This window comes from Coenobita brevimanus, chromosome 94, assembly GCF_032717465.1.
Source record: "Coenobita brevimanus isolate Jiangsu-jjx chromosome 94, ASM3271746v2, whole genome shotgun sequence".
Taxonomy (NCBI): domain Eukaryota; kingdom Metazoa; phylum Arthropoda; class Malacostraca; order Decapoda; family Coenobitidae; genus Coenobita; species Coenobita brevimanus.
In genome coordinates, this window is record NC_137047.1 from 41,777,008 (window position 1) to 41,794,263 (window position 17,256).

The following is a 17,256-nucleotide window of genomic DNA, read 5'->3' on the forward strand; positions in this document are numbered from 1 at the left end:
GTCCATAAAAGTCAGCTGTGAGTTGCCAACATGATCTGTACGTTGCTGTTCCCAGCACGTTTGCATCTTGTTCGTTATTGTGTTGTTTACATGTTGCCAGCACTCTTTGCAGCACACGGCTTATAGCTTACAGAAGACGAAGAATGGGAAGGCAGTTGGTGATGTCAAGGTACATATGTGCATTATAAAATTTGGTTGATCCCCTTACGTGACTGAAGATTCTTCTATCAGAAAATGGCATCCCAAGGAATGGGATGGTCATCACACTTTATTTCCCTTGCTTGTTAGGTTTTCATAAGAGTATGTCCGAGCAAACATTTTGGTGACTGCCAATACTGTACAAAGTTTCTGCTTGGTTGCATTCAGACTCCCTTAGTTCCTACCGTTCCTTAATTCTGCTCATGTTATCCTTTTGAGGTCCTTCCTTTTTCCTTTGGTTGATGGCAACCTTTGGTTCAACAGAATAAATTCGATATTTTTTGACCTTATAATCACCTTCCTTTTCTAACAGTATTCCTTTGCATTCTTTGAATGCCTAAGGTCGTTATTTCGGAGTTAACTGTATACATCTTGATTTGACAGTTGCTTCGTTTATTATTCTCAAAGTTTTCAGTCCTTTTCTTTATGCAAAACTAAACTCGGAAATATGGTAAACAGTTGTTACCTCAAGTACAGATTGAGCAAACGTGAGCCAAATTTAAGATCTATTAATATCTAGATACCTTGGGCATAGTTCATGTAAGAAACTGGGGGTCATAGACAGAGTGAAAAACAGACTGAGGAATTGGACAGAAAAGTGAGTGCACTGCCAGATGGTTGGTGTCTGCTGACCATAATGGAGAATGAATGCCAGACGAAATTAACAACGAACAGTGACCAATGCGATAGCTACAGCAGAGGGAAGTAGGTGCAACACTGGCGAGTATTTATTTTCAGCTAGCAAGCTAAATCACTATCTTCTCTCACTCTTACTGGTTTGGGCTGTTTCATTAAGAATAGCCTATCCCTCTCTCTTCTGAGGTATAGTAATAGTCTACTTCTCACCAATTTGCTGCCGCGTCTTCCATTTCTGTCCAGGTAGGTTGCATTTTTTGCGTTTTTTCTCAGTGAGGATAACTCTCATAAAATAGTGATTATTCTAAAGTTCTTCCTTTCAACATTACATTTTGTCTCTAGCATTCTCATCACTTATTCCAGAGTCACGTACTGGGTGAAAATGATAAAGCGGAGGTGAGGCGGGGTGTGTTGGAGTATGATGACATGTCTTTTAACGTGGACGAGGGTGTTAGTGTCGTGGTGAGGCGGAGAGGAGTGGTAACATACCTGAGTACTGTAGGCGAGAGTGGTGGTGTCGTGGTGAGCCGGAGTGCATTAGGGTGTTGAGAGGGCGTGAGTGCACTGGGCGTGGTGGCAGCAGCGGTCGTGGTTATGTTGACCTGCAGGTAAAGCCAGGGGTCCCGAGGCTTTACCACGCCATAGAAGAGATGTGGGTCGGTGCTCACCTCCCACGACTGTTGGTCTAGATAGCTGGAACGGCCGGCTGCTTCCAGCTCCGGTACCAGCCAATTCCACAGCGCCAGCTGATGTGCACGGTACTGTGACCCCACGGTGGGGGGGATACCTGAAGGTGTATATATTATACTCACTTTGCTCTAACTTGGGCAAAAATTGACACCTCTCCATCTTCAATGCTGAGTTGTTACATTAGTTTGACGCAAGAATATGATGCTAGTCAGGAAGAAGTGCTATGGAAAGGATGCAGAACTGCAGTGTTACGTTTTTTGCAACTAAGCTACGTAAATAAGCTGCAAAAGGACGAGAATCTGGGCCAAATTAAGATAGAAAGAGAAAATAATGTAAGTCCTTTGAAGACAGCCTGATGGTTAAATGCTTACTAGAGACATCAGCCCAGGAGCAAATAACACAAATTGCAAATACAGGGATAGTGTTGGGTATCCGGGGTGGCTGAGGATCGATGGTAGGGTGAAGATGTGAAGACATAACACAAAAAGCGATCCCGTTTGATTAGAACGTGACCACAAAATACTGTCACAAGTAAACGTTAGACCCACATACTCCACTGATTCTGCCAGTTGATAATATGATTGTTTTTATTAGCCTGTCTGTCTCAATGGTCTTCCTTTTCCATTGACCTGCCTCAGTCACTCGCGTATTGTGTGTGTGTGTGTGTGTGTGTGTGTGTGTGTGTGTGTGTGTGTGTGTATTTACATGTCTCATTATCTTGCCACTCTCCTGCGGCTGCCTGTCCCCAAGCTTGTCTCCTAATGCCAATAACTTTACTCATTTCCATTTCTACAGTTGCTTCTATTGTCCTTGTGTTCACCAGTTAAAGAACATTCATCACAATATCTTATCGCCATTCATCACCACTTATCACATAAACCCAGCACCACCTCTCCTTCCTAACCACTCACAGTCATCTGCACTCATCATCCCCTCTCTGAATATCCAACACCATAAGTCACTATAATTTCTTACCACCGGCTCCCATCACCACTGTTCAACAGCACCATACCATCACCATCACCACTTTTCAACACCACCATACCATCACCATCACCACTTTTCAACACCACCATACCATCACCATCACCACTTTTCAACACCACCATACCATCACCATCACCACCACCACTTTTCAACACCACCATACCATCACCACCATCACTTTTCAACAGTACCATACCACCACAACCAACACTTTTCAACAGCACCATACCATCACCATCACCACTTATCAGCAGCACCATACCATCACCATCAGCACTTTTCAATAGCACCATACCATCACCATCATCACACCACTTTTCAACACCATCATACCATCATTATCACCACTTTTCAACAGCGCCACACCATCACCATCACCACTTTTCAACAGCACCATACCATCACCATCACCACTCTTCATCAAACCATACCATCACCACCACGTTTCAACAGCACCATACCATCACCATCACCACTTTTCAACAGCATCATAGCCATTACCACCACTACTTTTCAACAATACCATACCATCACCATCACCACTTTTCAACAGCACCATACCATCACCATCACCACTTTTCAACAACACCATACCATCACCATCACCACTTGTCAACAACACTATACCATCACCATCACCATCACCATTCATCACAACTAGAAGCCGCGCCACGAACAACTGCAGCGCCCCTCACCACCATCCGTAACTTTATCTCACCACACTCACCACCACCACCACCACCACCACCACTTCTTACAAGCTTTCTCCACCACCACCACCACTCTCAAGTATTTCATTATAGGGATAACTCACCTATCCTGAGGAAGTGCCTGGTGTCGGGAGTGTATGGAGGCCAGGCCACAGCGGCGAATGCTGGCGAAGGAGACTCCCTTGGTAGGTTGGGGTCCCTGGAGGAATAGTTACAGCAAGTTGAAGGTAGTCAGGTTAGGTTAGGTAAGGTTAATTTGGGTTAGGTAGAGTCTGAGAGAATCTGGGCTCAGGCAGATTAAGTTAGCTTGTGGCAGACAGATTGCGACGACACGCGGTAGCACGTTTTCTGTGTGAACCTACTTCACCTTTCCTTTATTTGCTATTAGAATCCGGTAAAACAATTAACTCTAAGCCCTTGACCACCCCGTTTGGGATACATGGCGTCTGGCAATGGAATGGATGGAGAATCCGGTATCATTTTCTTATATATTTAAAAAGTGATGTTGTGTAACTCAGAGGCTTGCATGTTGGTAAAGTAGAGTGTTTCAGATAAACAGTTCTTTGCACTAGAGTTGATTCCAGTTTATGGTGCCATGACAGTGATGATAATTAAGGATGCTGATGTCTCATATTTGACTTATAAAGTTAAGGTGGACTGTAATTTAGTATGAATCCTATTTTAATATTCCGTCTCTGTTAATTGCTCATAGCATGGGAAAGTGCTTTGTCCTCTTTATATATATATATATATATATATATATATATATATATATATATATATATATATATATATATATATATATATATATATATATATTGCTGTGCTGGTTCATATCATTCAAATCAGAATGCTTATGCAAAAACGAAGTCCCATTTTTTTTTTTTTTATTCTAGGGTAAGTTATGCATCTTCTAAAAAATGTCTAAAAAGTTACTCCTGCATTACTCAGAGTAACACAGGACACAAGTTCTATCCTCCTTTCTATTAGAAAGCAATAGTGGAACACTAATTTATTCTTCTCCCTTCACTTTCTGCCACCTTTTTTTTTTTTTTTTTTTTTTTTTTTTTTAAATTGTCTATCGACCATTGAGGCCGAAGCCTCTGGTCATTAAGGCAAATATATATATATGTATATATATTGACACATATATACATATATATACAAACATATATATATATATATACATACATACATACATACACACATCCATGCATATGAACATACACACTTTCATGCACACGTACATATATATATAATAATTTTTATTTTATTATTTTTTTGTAGTTTTATTTTTATTATTTTTATTTTTTATATTTTTAACCTTATATTACTTATAAACAAAATACCTAATCTAAAGACCCTAAAACTAACCACCTAACAGACAAATCGCTAACCTATACTAAATCCTAAGAGACAAATAACTAGACCTACACTAATGTTCAAAAAGCCTCGACCAAGAGAACACCATCGACTGCAGATATGTAATGCTTTTCTACATTACATACCTGCACTCATCACCTGATGACTGTCAGTCGAGGCACAACCTAATATAGGGGACATCAATATATGAAAGGGAACCAGACGAGTCAGGAACATTTCCATATACATCAGCTGTCGTCCCTAATTAGAATAACTTAAGCAAGATAATATAATGTATTTACATAATTTATACAAAAATTGAAGAACCTCGCCCAGCAGACTACCATCGACTGCAAGTGCCCAATACCTTCCTATATTGCACGCTTGCACTCATCAGCTGGTGACTGTCAGGCAAGGAATTTGGCTTAATGTAGGGGACATCTATATTAGAAATAGATCGGTGGGAGGAGGAACTATTTAAAATATGTCAACTGTCAACCCTAATTAATATTACAATATATACATATTTACTGTTCATAAAAACCATAACCACACAGTAAAAAAGTCACATCACTCTGATCAGTCCGGTCTCTCTCAAGAAAGCCATCAATTTATCAGTCATAACAATGTCCCCATCACCCAGGATGGTGGAAAGGGTGAAGGGGACGTTAACTGCGCCGCAGTAATTCATAAGTGAAGCGCGTTCACGAATAAATCGCCGACAGCGCAGGGTGATATGACTGATAGATAACACCGCATTACAGATGTCACAGTGCGGTGGGAAGCGTCTTTCCATATAAGGTTTTATGTGGGTTAAAACGGTGGCATTCAGCCGTAGCCGTGCCAACACTTTTTCTTCTAGGCGACTGGGACAGTTGGCAGTGTCCCAGTCGCCCAGGTACGGCTTACAAGTTGGAATATTTAGTCTGGTCCACTGACCTTGCCACAGAAGATTTATTGATTTCTTTCCGAGAGATAGACTCGACCGTAGATCAAGAGGAACGTCCCAAGTCTCCTCGAGCTCCACAGCCGACTTTGCAAGTAAGTCAGCCTGCTCATTGCCGTAGATACGACAATGACCAGGCACCCAGATCAGCGTGAATGACTTGTTGCATGAATGCAACTTATTAACGATGCGGCCCTGGATCTCATGAGAGTCCGTAGTGCAAGATGCAATTGCCTGAAGGGCTGATTTTGAATCTGAAAATATGACAAATGAGTCATGCCTAGAATTGAGAGCATAGTCTATGGCTTTGTCAATAGCAAAAAGTTCTGAAGTAAACACAGATGTATGAGTCGGCAACCGATACCTGAGGGCACATTCAGTCGACCACACACTTGCACCCACACATTCACTCGACTTGGAGCCGTCGGTGTACAATTGATGGGACCCCAAGTGACGAATAATGATCTTACGAAACAAGTGGTGGACCTCCGCCTCCGGCGCCTTGGCCTTTGGTGCTGGGAGCCATGTAACATCAACTGTAAAGCCGGGTGGCTCCCAAGGCGCTATATTTTTAAGCACCAACTTGTCACAGTCACTGGGGTCCACATCAAGCTCCTGAGTCAGTAAGTGGAGGCGAGCGGCAAGTGGCCGACACCCCCCGCAGAAGGTGGTGGTATTGACGCAGGGGGGTACAGGCCACATTGCCGATATTACTTTTTCTTAATGTCCTTACACCATAGGACAAGGCCAGGTGGTCACGGCGAATACGGAGGGGAGGCACATTCGCCTCCACTTCCATACGAGCTACACGGGTACACCGGACAGCTCCAAGACACATTCGCAAACATTTATTCTGCAACACATCCAATCCTTTCAGAGTGGCATCGGATGCCGAGCCATACACCTGTGCGCCATAGTCTAGCTTCGATCGAATAAGGGACTTATACACCATTAATAAAGATTTTCTGTCGGCACCCCAGGTAGTACCCGCTAGGTACTTGAGGACATTTAACGGTTTATCACAACGAGCAAGCAAAGTATTAACGTGAAGTTTAAAATTCATTCTACGATCAAAATGTATTCCTAAAAATTTTACAGAATTTTGAAAAGGTACCGCCTGATTATCCAAAGTTAAGCACAAATTAGGTACGTTACGATTAGTGAAAACTATAGCGGCACACTTACGTACGGAAAACTTAAATCCCCACTGCAAGGCCCATTGGTGGACGGAGTCAAGGGCTGCTTGAATCCGCCCAGCCGAAAATTGTGCATTACAGGAAGAGTGCCATATTGCACAATCGTCAGCGTAGAGTGAGTATTTAAGATTCCTCGGGATGGGAGCTGATGACAGAATATCATTGATCATAATACTAAATAAAGTAGGACTAAGCACACTTCCCTGTGGCACCCCGTTTTCCTGGATAAATATATCCGATGTTACGTTACGGGGCAATTTGACAGAGAAAGTTCTGTCCCTTAAGAAATTTGAAATAAAAACAGGCAAATTTCCTCTTAAACCATAAGCATAGAGCTTCATTAGTACACCGTGTCGCCAGGTCATGTCATAGGCTTTATGGATGTCCAGGAACACCCCTATCATGAATTCTTTATTGGCAAATGCCTCTGCAATACAATGCTCCAAATTCATTAAATGATCTAGTGAACTTCTGTATTTACGGAAGCCACATTGTTGATCATTTAACAAATTCTTCGACTCTAAAACAAAAAGAAGCCTATTGTTAACCATTCGTTCCATGACCTTACATAGACAAGAAGTCAACACAATAGGACGAAATGAAGTGGGATTCATAAGACGACCAGCCTCTTTGGGTATCGGTATGACGTGCGCAAAGTGCCATGAGTTTGGGAACGTTCGAGACGCCCAAATCTCATTGTACAATGCTTACATCTTAATCAGGTTGTCCTGATTAAGATGCTGGATCATACCGTACGTGATGGTGTCTGGTCCAGGGCTGGTGTCTTTACAGGATTTAAGGGCAAGGAGCAGTTCATCTAGCGTAAACTCTTGGTTGTACGGGGAGTTTACGTCTTCTGTGGCAAAGTCTAATATCTGTAGCTCAGCCGTGCGTTTATGATGTTGGAAACGCGGGTCATAATTGGCTGAGCTACTTACATGAGAAAAACTCCTGGCGAGGATGTTAGCAACGTCCACGGGCTCGTCATAGATGTTATTATTTATTTGCAAGGTGGTAATGGGGAAATATGGGCCTTTATTATTTAATATTCTTATGGTGGACCAGACTTTACGTAATGGTGTCGTACGAGTCACCGTGGACACAAAGGACCGCCAGGAGTCACGTTTGGCCCTTCTTATTATTCTCCTTGCCTCAGCCCGTGCCTGTTTGTATGCAATAAAATTTTTCTCAGTGGGCTGACTATCAAAAATCCTGTATCTCCTATTGCGTTTTCTTAATGCCTGTCGGCAATCCGGCGTCCACCAATGTGCTCTATGCTTCGCATGAACTGTAGAAGTCTTGGGAATAGCAGCCTCAGCTGCGTGTAATATGGAAGTAGTTATATTTTCGACCTTAACATCTATGGTCTCCCCAGATATATCTAAATTGGCGATCCTTGAGAAGGATCCCCAATCTGCTTTCTTATAGTTAAATTTTCGAGGTGGAGGGTCCGAAATGATGTCGCGTGTATAAGAAAGACAGATGGGTAAATGATCACTTCCCAAGGAGTCGTCGTAAGGGTCCCATGAGAGATCTTGATGTATACCAGGAGAGGCCAAAGATAAGTCAATGGCCGAAAAGTTACCAGTACGATCATCTACACGAGTCGCTCTACCATCGTTCAGAAGACAGAGGTTGGACTGTAGTATTAGGTCGGCTACTTGCTCCCCACGACCATCGATCCTCAAGCTACCCCATTGATAGTGATGGGCGTTAAAATCGCCCAACACTAACTTATTCCCAGGGAGATGTTCAACTAGTGAATTTAAAGCATCACTATCAATGGGGCCATGTGGAGGACAGTACAGAGAGCAAATAGACAGATACGTGTTATTAAATTTTACTCTGCACGCGACAGCTTCCAGAGTAGAATTTAGAATCACTTCCGTTTGTGGGTGTGATTTATGTGTGTATATGGCAACTCCGTGACCTTCATATCTTCTATACGAGTGATAGTGTCTGAACTGTGGAGGATCAGGGTGATCCTCCAGGCGCGTCTCCTGTAAACAAACAACGTCTGGCCTGTGTATAGAAAGCAAGATTGCTATATTGTGTAACTTATTCCCAATACCTCTACAATTCCACTGTAATACAGTGAAAGCGACGGTTTAAGATTTTCGTTGGGGGCCAGTGTGCTTTGTCTTTTTGTCTCCCGCCGGCAGGCGCGACTACCGGGGGACCTATCCCGGTGCTTGTTAATGGAAACCTCCATATTGTCATCAATAACTAGGTTCCCAGCCTCCCCCGAGGAAGAGCTAACCTTTCTCTCCCTCGCTGGAGTAGGAACCGGAAGGACATGAGGACGTGACTGTTTTGTGAGGGTGGTCATGTTACTTTTACTAGACTTGTCAGGCTTCGTTTTAGGCCGTACCGATGAAGAGGCAGCAGCAGCCTGAGAGTAAGTTGATGCCTTAGGGATGTCAGTGAGAGAGTTGGAACGGACAGGAGGTCGAGATGGAGATGTACTGTGAGTGGCAGGAGGGAGAAAGACAGGGTCAGTCTGGGTCTCTACAGAGCACATCACAGGACGGGACATTACCGCCGAAGCATAGGACCTATTCGCCGTGGGAGTTGCATGCAACTCCTTCACCTTTTTCCTAGCTTCGTAATAGGAAATGCCCTCAGTTGCCTTCACTGTGCAGACTTCCTTCTCCTCCTTCCACTTGGGACAATCCCTAGAGGAAGTGGAGTGAGCGCCCTTGCAGTGAAAGCAACAGACCGTCTCAGATGTACAATGTTCCGCATCATGACCCTGGCTTGCACGCTTGCCACACACTGGCTGGGAAGCCCGACAAGTCTTCGAACCATGCCCATACAACTGGCATTTCAAACAACGGAAAGGGTTAGGGATGTATGGTCGAACGTGAATGATTTCATAACCAACTTTGACTTGACTAGGAAGAGAAATTTTGGCAAATGTCAAGATAATAGTTGCTGTCTTCGTCCTTATGCCTTCCGAATAACGAGTTATGAATTTAGCTTCAATTACATCTTGCTGCGCCAATTCTTGTACGATTTCGTCCTCGCTCATCACCATGAGATCCCTGCAAGTGACAACACCCTTGCAAGAATTCATGGAGACTGGGATTTTGGCTTCGACATCGTAACAGTGGAATTTACGCAGTTTCAGCAAATCTCTCACTTGTGACGAGTTAACAGTTTTTACCAGGAGATCTCCGTTAGCAAGTTTTTCACTTGTTCAACTTCTCCTGCACAGTGGTCAATCACCTTCTTGATAAGGAAGGGATTGAGACTGGACAGGGAGTCGAACCTAGAGCATGGATAATGACGAACGTGGCATTGTCAACAGGAACGTCAAGTGGGGCACGAGTTTGGCGTCCGTCAGTCTGGGGGTGGTCAGTCCGGTCGTTACATTCGTCAGGACCACCTCCCCCCCTGAAGGGGGGGAGGCAGCAGGGGCGTCCGTCATAGCAACCACTTCCCCCTCACGGGGGAAGTGGGAAGAAGGAGAAAAACAAGCAAGGGACAAGGTACCTGGGAAAGACACACCTAGTCTGAGATTACCCTCTCAAACCACTCTCGGGAGGACGCGCCCGTGTATAACTCACACCCCAGAGCGATCAGTGGGGGGTACACTCCAGAGGTGAGTAAGCAAAGGCAATCTCAGGAAACAGATATAGACGCTTACTATATCTCTAAAAGGCTGGGAGGAGAATTAGTACTAGCTAACCTAACTTTATTGAAAAACGCCCTAGTGGCGGAGAAAACAAAGCTAAAGCCGGTGAGGCAACCCTGCAGCTAGAGGAGAGCCAGAGAAACACGTCTGCACACTCCACGACCATGCATCAAAGTTCCTTCTGCCACCGCTTCAAGGAAACGAGGGTATATGGGTCCTGTATGCGCACTGAACGGAGATGGGAGTTCAGCAGCGCGTACATCTATCAATAGCTGGCAGTACACGGACACATTTTGGCTCTTGTACCGTTCAGATTTTTACCACTGCATTTCTCATCATGAATTTGTGATAATTCCCTGATCGCAGAGACGGTTTTTGGCTTCAGTATAGTTGAATTTCCACCCAGCCATGATGGATGCAACCCAAACCACATGAAGTGGTACTGACGAAGGAAGAATATTGCCAAGTGTCTTTAAGAAGGTAATGATGTGGATTTCATGTTAAGTATTTTATTCTCATCAAGCCTTATCGTGATTTTTACCTTGGGGACATTTCTTTTTCCATTTTTTTTTTTTTAAACTGTGTCAATGTAATCTGACTTCGGAGGGATGGAAGCGAACTGTTGATGCGAAATTTGGTCTAATATGCAGAAGCAGTACATATGTCTACAGGCTGATGATAAGTGATATATAAGGGCTCTTCTTCAGAGATAACGTTCATTTGTTACTAAATATGCGATGCAGAAATGATTTTTTTACCTGTATTTTTTATTAAACCGTGTTAAAATATACAAGGCATATTACCTGCTTATAAGAGCCAAAGATAATGTACTGAAAGCTGATAAGCCAGAACATTGTTTTCATAGGCAATGCACCAACCTTTTCATTGCTAAAGGTCGTCTTTCCAGCAACACCCTGGCTGTATATCAACTTTCAAGCCAGCCGAGGTACACTCCACACACACACACACACACACACACTTAACAGACTCACACTTGCCAGCAGTGAAATGCGTATGTGATGATTACCTGGGTCTCTGAGGCATTCCATCTTGAGAGGCGCTGGTGCACTGCCAACAACAGAATTACAGAACAGTGTGTAATTTAGTACTAACCGAGACGTGGATTTGTGCTTTCTGCTTTGCACCCACATATTCTGAGATGGTTCAAGCTAGATAATTATTAGTTTCCTATTTGCCTTGTTTATAATAACCTTACCCTCAAAATCTATATACGACATCAATTACATTTTTCTCATATTTTCCCAGATTTAAGTTTACAGTTTCTGTTATTATTTCTTATTCGTCTACGTAACTTTTTGAGCTTCTCTAATAAGGCAGTTCTGTCTCCTTCAGACTGATCACCAAGGGCATATCCTGGCCACCCTCCAGCGTCATGTTCTCATCACGGGTCGTAAATGGTGATTAAGGTGGGGCCATGTGCCTCGTAACTACGGGCTGAAGCTTTTATACCTTCATAAAGGCAGAGTTACCCTCACGTGAAGGTAATGACGGGCTCCTGTCGGTGGTCTGTGTAGCTGAAGGGGCGGTGGAAATTATGGCTGGCAGAGGTACTGTACGTGAGGCAAGGGAGAGGTAAAAGAATAAGAAGTATTTTTCAGGTGATGAAGATCGCAATAAGAACATATGTACTGATATATATATATATATATATATATATATATATATATATATATATATATATATATATATATAAAGGCTGCTGGAGCAAGAATGAGACAAGAGTTGTGCGAGGTGAGTGAGACAAGGATAAAAAAAAATAATGTTTGGATGAAGAAGAAAAAACAATGCATTGAACAGGGTTTAGCCCAAAGTGGTAAACGAAATGAGTGTGGCAGGTGCCATTATGAGAATATATTTTAAAACGGCAGTCCAAAACTACTGCATCAACTTGGAAACTTCAGTTTCTGCGGGTTTCGGTCGGTGATGTCTTGAGTTCTGAGAAGTATTAAAGTTTAAAACAAAAGAATAAGAGAACTTGCTGAGAAATGAGAAAGTTAATCAAATAAGAAGTAAAACCACTAGATGTTGGAGTTGTAAAAAGATATAAGATGAAGCTGTACGACGCATAATAGGGAACTTGCAAGGGAATGCTAAGATGTAATGAGATGCAGAGAAATTAACCCAACAGAGGAGGTATAGCAAAGAACGAGTGATATGTGTACAGGTAAAGGTGGTGATACGACGTGACGGTGAGTTGTTGCAGGAGGCTTGAAATGTGGCATCTGGCTTTACGTTTTTAGAGTTTGTTATTCAGTGAGAAAAGTAAAGTTAAGGCTTGTATCACACTCCTCCAGACCCTCCTTCGCACCATGGCATGGGCAAAGACAAATTATGCAACCACCCAGGCAAGGCAGTTTTCAAAATTTATGTTCGGCAGGGGATACTGGCAAAAGATTAGCCGTACCGTCCATCTTCCCGGCTCAAGCTATGCAGTGACAAGACATTATGTGTGTTTGACAGATTATCATCCCTTTCCTACTGTTTTTGCCATTGTTTTCTTGGGTACTGACAAACATTACGGTTCGTGAGAAGGACGAGCTAGTACACACTGGCGATAGGATTCTCGAGTGTTTCCATATGTACTCTAACTTGGCCTAGAATTGTCAGCTGCCCATCTTGACTCCTGAGTTGTAACACTACATGAAAACGAAACTATGATACTAGTCACCAAGAAGTGCCATGGAAAGGATGTAGAGTCGAAATATTATCTTTTTCCGCCATTCTGCAACATGAAAAAAAAAAAAAAAACGCAAAAGGTCAAAAATCGGCGCCAAATTAAGATGAAAAGGATATAGTCTCGCCCATGGCTTCGGCAGTGTCGTCTTCCAGTTCGTTCCCAAACGTCTTCCTCTCCTACTTTATATCCGAGTTACAGGCCACAGATAGTTTGATGTAGGGGAGTTTTTCCAAGGTATTTTGAGTTCTGGCAGTGATCATACATACACATTGAATGGCGTCTCTTGCTTTCTTAGGTCAGCCGTCATCACTGACGATTATTTCCAAGCTTTGCAATCACACACAGCATTCTTATCAAGTCCCCGTAACTCAAAAGTACCTTTTTAGGACCTCACCTCTTGCGATGTTTGTTTGGCCGGCAGGTACTCTCCCTTCCGCACTCAGAGCTGTGCGTTGCTTTACCCAGTTACTCTCACGCATTCTTTCCACAAGCCCAAACCACACGAACTTACCCATTCATGGTATTTCTTGAATAATCAGTTAAATGCCTATACATTCTCTGAATCCTGTACTAGCTGTTTTGCTCTTCACATCCTTATCGCCATTCGCTTTTCAGTATGCTAAGGACTGTGAAAATTTACAATCCTCTTTCCACTGGCGCAGAGTGTCCAAATTCTTAGCACGAAGGACACATATCCCTTTCTAAATGAGAGAGTTTCTTCAATATCTGGTTAGGAAATATAACTCCGACTTCTACCACTACCCACTTCGTTTGTAATCAGTCTGTTTCCGCTCTTTTTAATCACTGTGTTGCAATTAATTATGTTCAGTGTATCATTGGATTAATCTTATGCCTCACCTTCGGTATTCCTAGTGAACTCCCTCATACACGCAAGTCAGATCGCTTACATGTCCATTCAGTTACGCACAGTACACCGTGATCTCTTTCACACAGTTATAACACGAACATTAACAGCTCGTTTCAAATTCGTTCTTCACCTCCCCACCCAGCCCATCTTCGGGGGAGTAAATTTATAAAATTGTTTGTGTGATTATTGATCAAAATATTCATGACCAGCATTCTCGCATTCAGTCGCATTCCCTCCAGCGCTATGTCCAACGCCGGTCAGCCCAAATATATCAATAAATAAATATGATCTATCAATCTATCTATCTGCCTATCTATCTATCTATATCTATCTATCTATCTATCTATCTATATTTAAATATATGTATATATATACAGGTAGATAGATACAGTATATATATATATATATATATATATATATATATATATATATATATATATATATATATATATATATATATATATATATATATATATATATATACAGTACATTATGTGTGTGTGTGTGTGTGTGTGTGTGTAATCCCTCTCCTTGCATTCTGGACTCTTCAACTTTTCACTAAAATCTGTGCACCAGAATTGCTTACATATCAGGCTATAACACGCCTCCACCACATTTCCGCACGCGATACACATGAGCTCGCCGCCTCCAGCGCTCCCACCCATTCATCTCCCTTCAGTTCAGCTTTCAGTCTGGCCAGTCAGAGCGTAGGCAGCAGCATCCCTTAGGTCGTGTTGGATATTTTTTTTTCCATTCTACCTGGTGTATTTTGGTTGATATTGGTGGAGCTAGAGCTTGGCCACTTTAACATCAACCCATCATCATAGGGCTGCTGCACCTGCAGCTCGATGGCTGTAGCCACAAACTGGACCTTTGTATTCAGGACAGGCTACCATGCCAGATCCGTGGACAACAATCTGAGCAAGACGCTGCATTACGTATTGCATAATATTGTTCACGATTTGTAGGGGCAGCTTACCCAGACTGTTGTTCATATTTTCTGACCTCTGACAGGCTGCGGCGGCAAAACAGCAAAATCTACCTGTAATTATACTCTGGATTAGATTGCACACCTGTCCCGCCAAGCACCATTTGACCAAGGACTATTGGAGGCGTCATTATCAGCCAGAGGCACTGACAAGGAGGCTACATGTGGTGGCACTTTGAGAAACGGGTGGACCTAAGCACCTGCGGCATCCATTCGGGATCAAACCTCCCCAGCTTCCCTGCACATCGCCACGGGAAAGGACCCTGCTCCGACCCTGGCGAGGTGCTGTCTACCACAAGCGGACATTAGTGCCCTACAAGGTGCATGTACTGTAGCAATCTTTGTCTTTAGGACGGCTCCATTGAGGCAGCTGCTTTGCTGTGGTCGACGGGTTTGCTCAGAGACTAATGTTAACAACAACAGCAACAACTGTCAATAACCAGCCATTAGACTGGATATTATGACCGTTAGCAGAAGACTAACACCACCCTTGTATTAGGCAATGGGGGAAATTCATCCTCATAAAAGCTTCACTCCCACTTTATTCGCCTCTCTGGGGACCATTCAGCATTTGTTATAGGCTTGTCTTAACTCTGGATGGTCAAGAACATCCCGGACTTCCGAACTGCATTGTGACTAAAAATTAAGTGATTTAATCCGGCACATGGAAACTTATGACAATGCACTGGGTTAACCTGAGGGAGGATCTGACTCACAGCTTTACACCAAGAATATTGAGAAACATTTACTTTGCCTGAAATACTCTGCACTCATATACAGTGCTAAAAGACTGAATGGGAAATCAAAAAAGAAAAAAAATAAGGCAGCACTATGCTGTTGCAACCCTCCAGCTGACGAAGCACATACCCCCCCCCCCTCTCCCACCTCCCTGCACACCATGGGTCGGCAGCCTACTGCCCACGGGCCTGACCCAGCCCGTTAAGCTAATTTGACCCGCCCGCCAGTATCCTCCACAAATTCACAAAAATATTCCCGTTTTTCACATACTCAGTAAGCGAAAAAACAATAAGGCTTACTGGTTGTTAAGCACTATGGCAAACACTACAGTCGCGGCGCGCGACTCTGAGGTTGTCATTATCGTGCCCTGGCAATCTACCCATCAACAATGCGTCCGATTTCGCGTATAGTATGATACGCAGGTGAGTCGTGTATAATATGTTCGTGTATAATGATATTCGTGTATAATATTTTCGTGTATTATAATATGATTCGTGTATAACATAAGAAATCGGACGCACTGTTTACTGGTAGGTTGCCAGGGTACGATAATGACAACTTCAGGGTCGTGGGCCGCGACTATAGTTAGAGATACTTCGAAAACGTGATTGAATGAAATACTGCATAACCTGTGAGTCATATCAAAATCGAGAGTCATTACGGCAGAACCGAGAGTCATTATGTCAAAAACGTGAGTCATTATGGCAGAACCGAGAGTCATTATGTCAAAAACGTGGGTCATTATGGCAGAACCGAGAGTCATTATGTCAAAAACGTGGGTCATTATGGCAGAACCGAGAGTCATTATGTCAAAAACGTGGGTCATTATGGCAGAACCGAGAGTCATTATGTCAAAAACGTGGGTCATTAGGGCAGAACCGAGAGTCATTATGTCAAAAACGTGGGTCATTAGGGCAGAACCGAGAGTCATTATGTCAAAAACGTGGGTCATTAGGGCAGAACCGAGAGTCATTATGTCAAAAACGTGGGTCATTATGGCAGAACCGAGAGTCATTATGTCAAAAACGTGGGTCATTATGGCAGAACCGAGAGTCATTATGTCAAAAACGTGAGTCATTATGGCAGAACCGAGAGTCATTATGTCAAAAACGTGAGTCATTAGGGCAGAATCGTGAGTCATTATGTCAAAAACGTGGGTCATTATGGCAGAACCGAGAGTCATTATGTCAAAAACGTGAGTCATTATGGCAGAACCGAGAGTCATTATGTCAAAAACGTGAGTCATTAGGGCAGAATCGTGAGTCATTATGTCAAAAACGTGAGTCATTATGGCAGAACCGAGAGTCATTATGTCAAAAACGTGAGTCATTAGGGCAGAATCGTGAGTCATTATGTCAAAAACATGAGTCATTAGGGCAGAATCGTGAGTCATTATGTTACAATCGTGAATCAATGTCAAAACCGTGAGTCACTGTCAAAATCGTGAGTTATTATGGCGGATTCTTGAGTCATTAGTCAGGATTCTTAAGTCATTTTTACGGAACCGTGAGTCACTATGGCACAGTCGTGAGTCACTATGTTAAAATCGTGTGTCATTGTCAAAACCGTGAGTCATTGCAATACCCGTGAGTCTCTGTCAAA

At 43.0% G+C, this 17,256-nt stretch overlaps 1 protein-coding gene across 1 annotated transcript in view; it reads right to left on the reverse strand.

Annotated features, from left to right (window-relative positions):
- Window positions 1-17,256, reverse strand: part of LOC145412967 (neuroligin-4, Y-linked-like) — a 50,826-nt gene that overhangs the window by 21,954 nt on the left and 11,616 nt on the right. The window contains exons 6-7 of the mRNA XM_080282790.1: window positions 3,326-3,420; window positions 1,324-1,621 (exon numbers count right to left, since the gene is read on the reverse strand). Of these exons, the coding sequence (XP_080138916.1) occupies window positions 1,324-1,621; window positions 3,326-3,420 (393 nt within the window). The remainder of the gene's footprint in view (window positions 1-1,323; window positions 1,622-3,325; window positions 3,421-17,256) is intronic.